Source organism: Nansenia antarctica (genome assembly GCF_963989245.1).
Source record: "Nansenia antarctica genome assembly, chromosome: 1".
In the NCBI taxonomy this organism is placed as follows: domain Eukaryota; kingdom Metazoa; phylum Chordata; class Actinopteri; order Argentiniformes; family Microstomatidae; genus Nansenia; species Nansenia antarctica.
The window spans coordinates 63304941-63313955 of NC_137674.1; the positions used below are offsets into that span (position 1 = coordinate 63304941).

Below are 9015 nucleotides of genomic sequence, written 5' to 3' on the forward strand. Positions count from 1 at the left end.
ACCAATCTGTGCACATGTCCAAGGCTGCCAAATATAAAGACTAATAGCGTACACCTATAGCCTAGCTCTGAGATGGTATCTACAAGCTGCTGGTATTTCATGACCTTAGTCATGAAGGCTTCCTCTAGGCTTATATCAAAGGTGCATGCTACCTCTAATACAGACACCTCTCTGGACTCTTCATCAACAACAATAACATCTGGTGTGTTAGCAGACAACTGTGAAAAGTGACATTGGTCATTACAGAAATTGAACATAGATGCATTGACACAAGCATGTGTATACATTTTCACTGTGACTGGGAAGTGGAGTGATATGTCCTTTACTATAAGGCTCATAATTCTGTCATGACGTGCTATATACATTCCTTTGTAAACATAACAGCCATTCAAGATATGTGATAGTGTTTCTGTAACCTGTTCTGTGGTGTGGTGCAAGCAATGAGGAACCTGAGTGGAAGGAAACCAAATAGAGAGGTTGAGTCTGGTAGGAAGGACTTGTAATCTGGCCTTGGTTGTGAATATGACAATGTCCTCATCGAGTGCAGTGTTTTTTAGAAAAGAGTGGGAAACAGAGTGATCAGCTGTGGGAAGACATGCCAGTTTTCCCTGGAGTTTCAGACCAGTCCAGTGTTGTTGTTGTTGATGTTGATGAAGGTCCATGAGAGTCCGTCTGGCCCCTCTAGATGTTAGCTGGTGGCTCTGTCCAGCAAAGGAGGCTGTTGCCCTGACCTGTGTGAGAGGGTCAGATATACAGTTCTCTGAGACCCGAACAGTCTCAGAGTCAGACCGCACCCACTCCAGGGACACCCCGGCCCCGTCACAGAGGTCATTCAGGTCTGGCCAATCAGACCAAACTCCAAAACCAGCAGAATGACACACACACACACACACACACAAACACACACACATGCACATGCACACGTATGCACACACATACAACTGACAATGTAATCTAAATTAGTTTTACATAATGTAATTTACAGCCTACATAATTATTGTTATCAGACAACGGACCGCAGCCAGTCTCAAAAGAGTTTGGAACTTTCTTAGAGCAAAATGGGGTAAAACATATCAAGTCAGCTCCCTACCACCCAGCTTCAAATGGAGCAGCAGAGAGGCTTGTTCAAAATCTAAAACAGTCTTTAGAGAAGCAAACACGGTCGGGGAGGTCACTACAACATGTGGTGGACAATTTTTTTTTGTGTATAGGAACACACCACATGCAACTACACTTAAAACTCCTGCAGAGTTGTTTCTAAAACGACAGATGTGCACAGTGCACACGGTTGTCACTAGTGAAGCCAAGCTTCTCAACAGAGATGCAGTAGAGACAGGATGATAAGGTAAACAACGGTAGGCTACAGGGAAGCCACCGCACTCTTTTCAGATAGGTAGCTGCTCTTCACTCTTCTGTGAAAAGGCGTTTTGCCTTAATTTTGAAATATGAATGGGGATGTAACTCAGTGGCTGAGCGTATGAGGCCCCGGGGCTGCGGGGCCAACCCATGTCATCTTTTACATATGTTGATTATTTATAATTTCCTAATTTGACGTGGTTTGATATGAAGATTGTTACATACATTGTTACATACATTGTTGCATGATTGGGTAGTCATGTTATGGACAAATGTCGAAAACAAAATGAATTGAGACGTTATATCGCGACGTGCGCGCGCGCGCAGTCTCCTGCGTTTTGTGGTAGGCGCGCCCCCGTGCCAGACAACGGTAACCAGGGAGAGTCGATGTTTACAAAGATGGCTGCCCACTGCGAGAGCTAGCTATCTTTACATCAACCCTAATCTCGGGATTCTAGGATAATCACTTTCTCTTCACATGTTTTGTAGTTTAGCAGATTCCTCCAGGTTTCAGTCATGCAACTAAAGCATCTGAAGACGCTTTTGACACCCCAGGTAAATGCAGTATTCTCCACAGCTTAACCATCATCATGTTTGCCTGGCTAACGACGTAGCTAATGTCATGATTTAGTTTAGCGTCCTCTCTAACTGTTAATTAATTGCTAATGTCATCGCTAATGTTAGTTCATCGTTAATCAACGAGACAAGACTTCACTGGCTAGTTTACCAGCTAACGTTTGTTATTCTGCGGTGTGGTGATCATCAATTAACGTTTTAATTCCTGATGGCTAGTCTGAGTCTGAACCTCCATATGGAATCTGTGATGTAGCTTACTAGATAGTGAGTCTCTGTCTGATCATGCAGACGTGTTAGGCTTGTATTATTATTATTATTATTATTATTATTAACATCCTATACAAATGTGCTCTAACTTTTTCAGGATGGAGCTGCCAAAGTGACTTGTATGACATGGGCGCCGAGTAATAGCAAATTTGCTGTATGCACGGTGGACAGAGTGGTCTTGCTTTACGACGAGCAAGGAGAGAGAAGAGATAAGTTCTCCACTAAGCCTGCAGACTCCAAGGTGAGTTAGCTACAGTACCCAGAGATGAGATGACAATGATCAAGTCTGACGTTCATGTGTTATCCTCTCAGTCTCATTTATAAACAGTAAATTAGAGATCTGGCTTACTGTGCCCCACAACACAGAGCTTATGTATATTGCAGAAACACATTTGAACTGAATAGCAATGTTTTTATGTAATTATTTTATGGTTTTTAATGTTCTTGCAGTATGGAAAGAAGAGCTATGTTGTCAAAGCAATGGCGTTTTCCCCTGACTCAACCAAAATAGCCATTGCCCAAACTGACAATATAATTTATGTCTACAAAATTGGAGAGGAATGGTAAGAACAACCTGCTTATTTGGGCACACCCATAGATTGATTGTGTACGTGTATGTAATGTTGTCTTAGACAATATAATTCTAAGACAACTGTTAAATTGGTGCATTTGAGAGAGAAATCTTGAGAGATTTAGCTGCATTTTGTGTCAGATATGATGTTTATCTCATTCTTCCTCACACAGGGGTGAGAAGAAAGTCATTTGTAACAAGTTTGTGCAGATGGTAAGTATCCACAGTTTTCCATGATTCAGGATAACAATGAGCAAGCTCTCTTTTTTGAATGTATTTCATCAATAACAACACTCCATCTTAAATCCATCTCTATGAAGTGTTGAAGTGATATGCACATCCCAAGAAAATGTTTGTACCCAGTGCTAGGTAAAACAAATAATTAAGTAATTCCAAAGGCCAGCACACTGTATAGTCATGCTCCCTAGTTCTTTATTGCTGCACCTAACACGTTGAAAGTCTTACTTTACTTTTTGTTACAGAGTGCTCTGACATGTTTACTATGGCCTGCAGAGCATACTATTGTTTTTGGATTAGCTGAAGGAAAGGTAAGGCCTTAATGGTTTACTGTTTACTGTTAATGACACAGTAACAGTCCAGTTTATCAACTCTATATATTATTCAGCAGAAAACAAAGCACACATTATATTTATGGTCATTTAGCTAGACCTCTCTCTCTCTCTCCTCATATTTCTCTCTCTCTCTCTTTCTCTCTCTGTCTCTCCCAGGTTCGTCTTGCTAACACTAAAACAAACAAGTCATCTACCGTCTATGGAACAGAATCCTACGTTGTCTCACTGACATCAAAGTATGTAAAAAAAAATGTTTTGTTGTTGACTGTTTTCATTTCACCATTCTCACTCAATCACTTAAGGTTACTGTATTAGTTGTCCTTCTCACACTAACGCTGAGCTCCTCCATATGGTAGTGTCTCTGGGAAGGGGATCCTCTCAGGCCACGCCGATGGGACTGTGGTGAGATATTTCATTGATGATGAAGGCTCTGGAGAGTCTCAGGTACCTAAAACAGCCATTACATAATTTCAATAATAATAATAATAATAATAATAATAATATCCTTTATTTGTATAGCACTTTTCCTGCAAACGTTGCACTAAACGACCTGGGAACGACCTGGGAATTTTGTCTAAATCTGATTAGTCCAGTAAAACCATTATGCTCTTATGAATCTCCATCAATAAGCAACAGACTATTGATGCACGATGTGTATTGATCACTTATGTCTCTCCATGCTTTTCAAGGGCAAATTGCTGACCCACCCCTGCCCACCATACGCCCTGGCGTGGGGCACCAACAGTATCATGGTGGCTGGGTGTGATAAGAAGGTGGTTGCGTATGGCAAGGAGGGCCATGTCCTCCAGAGCTTCGACTACAGCCGCGACCGCTCAGAGAGAGAGTTCACGGTTGCCGCCACCAGCCCCAGTGGCCAATCAGTGGTCATCGGCAGCTATGACCGGTCAGTCTGGGTCAATAGAACAGCACTTTACTTTCATGGTTTTCATCAAATCAAATCGAATCAAATTTGTATTGGTATAGCGCATATCTCACAAATTGTGACCCAATGCGCTTCACAAAGCGCTGGTATTTATCTGATTAAAGAGGAAATTATGTAATTACCATAATTACCAGGGTGCTTTCTGGTACTTTCTTCATCGGGTTCAACACAAGTGGTAACCAACTACACCTGATGTCAAATGTTGTGTACCAGTGCTTCTTTCAATTAATCCCACCCCCCACACACCACTCCCCCCTCCCCAAAAAAGTAATTAAGTAATTCATTGGTAAATACAATTTTATTGCTATTTGACCCTGTGATTTCTAAGTAACCACCCAACCTTGTAACTTCGGTGAAATAAAAGTGCAACCTCAGTTGTGTAATGTGATGTGTTTTAAGTGGAAGTCTTTCATCCAAGTGTCCTGATTGTGTTTCTTCTGTCCAATGTCGTTCCAGACTGAGGGTGTTTAACTGGGCTCCCAGGAAAGCTGTGTGGGAGGAGGCGTCGCCTAAAGAGATCCCCAACCTGTACACGATCACCGCTCTGGCCTGGAAGAGGGACGGGTCACGCCTCTGTGCGGTCAGTTACCATGGGAACATGTGTACAACAGTCACCATGGGAATAATATCTGCAACAGTCATGACATGATCCTTGGCGGGGAAGATGCTTTTTCGTTGTAACAGATGTTCCACAGCTGTTCGATTCCCCCTGTGTGGATTAAGCTGCCAAGTTAATGCAGTTAGACAGTAGATTTATTCCTGGTGAACTTTGTTTACCTGTGTACAGTAGCTCTGATGTGAAGTCTTCAAGTTTTCTGGATGATGAAAACCTGTTTGTATCCCCAACCATCTGTGCTCAGGGAACGCTGTGTGGGGGTGTCGAACAGTTTGACTGCTGCCTACGTAGGAGCATCTACAAGAACAAGTTTGAGATGACCTACGTGGGGCTGAGCCAGGTACGTCAAAGTCTTACAGCCTTTTGTATACAGTGCCCTCAGAGCAAAGGCAGGGGTAAAACTTTTGTTCATCTCTTAAAGAAAGTTACACTTTCCTTGAGTCCTGGAGTTATGGCTCTACACAAAGATGGGGCGGGTGGCTGTGGCTCAGGAGGTAGAGCCACTAATGATCTAATAATCGCAAGGTCGGTGGTTCGATCCCCGGCTCCTCCTGTCCACGTGTCGAGGTGTCCTTTGGGCAAGACACTGAACCCCAAATTGCTCCCAATGAGCGGGCCGGCGCCTTGCTTGCTGCCATTGGTGTGTGAATGTGTGTGTGAATGGGTGAGTGAGAGGCCATTGTAAAGCGCTTTGGAATAAGGCGCTATAAGTGCAGTCCATTTAGATGGCTGTGTTGAAAAGTGGAGGATTCAACAGTGCCCACTCCCATCATAGATGTCCTGGCTGGGCCACTCTCCAGCCTTACTCCAGATCTGTTATGTGCTCTAGCCTTTACCTCCTGTAAACCATCTTTGCCTTACCAAACAAGATGGCAACAAGACAACAACAGTCATAGGAGTCAGCTTAGTAACCCCTTCCAAATCTGGGGACAGACTATAAGGGTCTGTATGATACCCTAATTGCACTACAGTGTGAAGCCGAGCTGAGCTTTACTGGGATGGCGTGGTTACTCCAGCATAGTTACCATAGTTACTAAAATAGGGCTGGAAAAGGACAATGTAAAAGAAAAACAGCGACAGCGAGAACAATATGGTTCCGGTCGGTGTAGTGTGTAAAGCCCCACAACCCTTATCAGGTAAACCTGTTATTATAAAACACTGGGGGCCGGTTTCACAGACAAGGCTTAAGTCTAGTCCTGGACTAAATCACACATTCATTCGCCATTGAGGATGCTTTTTTAGTCTAGGTCAGGACTAGTCTTAATCTGCGTCCATCACCAAAACCGGCCCTGGGTGTAGTAAGGGTAGGTAGACAACTAGGGCCTGTCTAACAAAGTGTGATGTTGCGGACCTTCTCCTGTCTCCCTCCAGGTGATAGTGAGGAACCTGTCCACGGGGATGCGCGTGGTGCTGAAGTCCTCCTACGGCTACGAGATAGACGAGGTGAAGATCATGGGCAAGGACCGCTACCTGGTGGCACACACCTCCGACACTCTGCTGCTGGGAGACACGCTCCTCAACAAGCTAAGTGAGGTAGGTACTCTATGATGACCAGACCTGATCTCTAACAAGCTCAGTGAGGTAGGTACTCTATGATGAGCAGAGAGAGGTTAGAGAGGTCGGCCAGCAATGGGTAGGTCGTTGGTTCCCAGGATCTGAGCTGGTGACTGAAGGGTTGCTGGCATCATATCTAAGGTGCCTACCACTGCCTTCCCTTGAGCAAGGCACTTAACCCCTAACTGCTCCAGGGGCACCGAAGATGGCTGACCCTGTGCTGAGAGCCCAGAGCTCTGTTCTCTCTGGGGGGAGACGTGTGCGTGAACTACATTTGGTTGTCTCAGAACTTGTGGTACTGGTCAATTATAATAAAGTTGAATCTTATCTCTGACCTGGTCTCTGATTTCTAGAACATAACTAGATGAAGTTGCCCCCTAGATGCTGGTCTTGGACCAATTTAGTGGTTTTCTTCTGGAAGATTAATGTTAAAGAGGAAGAGGTAAGGTCATCCTAGATCTGTTCTAGGGAAGGGGAGGCTGGTGGAGGTAGAAATCGGAGGACGGGCTCGTTGTAATGCATGGAACAGAATGAGGAATAGTATCCAATGTGTGTTTCATACCATTCCACACACATTACAATGAGCCCGTCCTCCGATTTCTACCTCCACCAGCCTCCCCTATTATTTACGCCCCCCTGTCACCGTTGATAAATAGGCTAATAAGACTTGTCTCTGATACGCGGGTCATATTACAAAGTGAGCGATTAGAAGAATCCAAACAGAAAGCTCCAGTGATTCCATATCGTCTGCTGACCCATGTCTATTGCAGGTCACCGTACACTCCTTTTCCTGTCTGAACCATGGCGGCATTATTTGCACGCCACAGCCAAAATATAAATTGCTCCATTAGAAGTTTCAGAGGAGGCGTTTTTTTAAAAACATTCTAATTAAAAGTTCAAGGGCTGTCACGGTTCAGCGTGCTAATCCTGTTTAATTGAGAGTTTTTCAAGGAGCCGTCGTCGCACACAAGGAGCTTGAGTGCCCCGTTGAAAATGACAAAAGCGATAATGGGCCAGGCTGCCTGCTGCGCTCTGTGGGTGTGTGTGTGTGTATGTGTGTTTGTTTCTGTATGTGTGCGTGCCTGTGTATGTTAGTGTTTGTTTCTGTGTGAGTGTGTCTGTGCGTGTGTGTGTGTGCACACACGTGTGTGTGTGTGTATACGTGTATATGTGTGTGTCTGTGTGTCTGTGTGTCTGTGTGTCTGTGTGTCTGTGTGTGTACTTGTATATATATGTGTGTGTGTGTGTGTGTGTGTGTGTGTGTAATGTGGTGGAAAGCAGGGTGCATTGAAAATGACAAAAGTGATAATGGGCCAGGCTGGCTGCTGTGCTCTGTGTGTGTGTGTGTGTGTGTGTGTGTGTGTGTGTGTGTGTGTGTGCGTGTGTATGTGCATGTGAGTGTTTGTTTCTGTGTGAGTGTGTCTGTGCACGTGTGTGTGTGCACGAGTGTGTGTGTACGTGTATATGTTTGTCTGTGTGAGTGTGTGTGTCTATGTGTCTGTGTGTGTACTTATGTGTGTGTGTGTGTGTGTGTGTGTGTGTAATGTGGTGGAAAGCAGGGTGCAGCGAAGACGTGACTCTGCTTTTCTTTCAGGTGGCGTGGCAAGGCTCCGGGGGAAATGAGAAGTTCTTCTTTGAAAATGAAACGGTACGTTACCTTCCCCCCTGGCCCTTTAGCTTTGTCTGCATGTTGAATGGGCTCTTGTGAAGCGTTTCTGTCTCTCCGTAACTTTCAGCGGATGGAAACAGAATACAAATCGAGCTGTTAACTACCTGGCCTGTCTGTCTGCCGTTGCTGCTTGAATATAACACATTCACATTCACTTCCTCTCCTGGTTCCAGACCTGTGTGTGTGTGTGTGTGTGTGTGTGTGTGTGTGTGTGTGTGTGTGTGTGTGTGTGTGTGTGTGATTGACAACTTCCATGTACTATTGTTGTCATGCCAACGGTAGTCATAGAAGTTCAAGTTCGCTAAAAGCACAAGCAGATCTGGAGGCACAGTATGTAACCGAGTGTGAGTGTGAGTGCGGGTGTGAGTGTGTCAGTGCGAGTGTGTTGTCAGTAGTCAGTGCATGTTGAGTCAGCTGTTGAGTGGCTGGGATGTGTGTGATGTCACCCTGTCAGGTGTGTATGATCTTCAACGCCGGGGAGCTGACGCTGGTGGAGTACGGCAGCAAAGAGATCCTGGGGTCCGTGAGAACTGAGTTCATGAACCCTCATCTCATCAGGTTGGTTCCCACCTACTCCACCCCTCATCCAGTGCTACACACCATATCTCCTCTAAGAAACCCAAACCAATACTGCCTGTACTCTAAACATAAACAGATTGTAAATGATTTAATTATTACATGACTATTAAAAATGTATATTCCCCCCCAAAAAGGCATAAGTAACTCCCTTAATGGTACTAGAAGGCAGATGATTATGAGTTTTCTCAATTGCTTTATGCGCCCACCCATCAGGAGTCATAAACCGTAATGTGTGAAAATGTCCACTAGATGGTAGTCTTGAGCTTCCATTTGAGATGACAGGTCCACTTAAAGAGAATCCAGAAGCAGGAG

At 44.6% G+C, this 9015-nt stretch overlaps 1 protein-coding gene across 1 annotated transcript in view; it reads left to right on the top strand.

The window, feature by feature from the left end:
• Positions 1 to 1872: 1872 nt before the first annotated feature.
• ift172 (intraflagellar transport 172) overlaps positions 1873 to 9015 on the top strand; it is a gene marked incomplete at its 5' end in the record, with an annotated part of 43808 nt that continues 36665 nt past the window's right edge. The window contains 13 exons of the mRNA XM_080545405.1: positions 1873 to 1911; positions 2297 to 2440; positions 2650 to 2762; positions 2944 to 2983; positions 3253 to 3318; positions 3499 to 3578; positions 3699 to 3786; positions 4032 to 4246; positions 4742 to 4865; positions 5146 to 5241; positions 6273 to 6434; positions 8050 to 8103; positions 8579 to 8682. Of these exons, the coding sequence (XP_080401531.1) occupies positions 1873 to 1911; positions 2297 to 2440; positions 2650 to 2762; positions 2944 to 2983; positions 3253 to 3318; positions 3499 to 3578; positions 3699 to 3786; positions 4032 to 4246; positions 4742 to 4865; positions 5146 to 5241; positions 6273 to 6434; positions 8050 to 8103; positions 8579 to 8682 (1325 nt within the window). The remainder of the gene's footprint in view (positions 1912 to 2296; positions 2441 to 2649; positions 2763 to 2943; positions 2984 to 3252; positions 3319 to 3498; positions 3579 to 3698; positions 3787 to 4031; positions 4247 to 4741; positions 4866 to 5145; positions 5242 to 6272; positions 6435 to 8049; positions 8104 to 8578; positions 8683 to 9015) is intronic.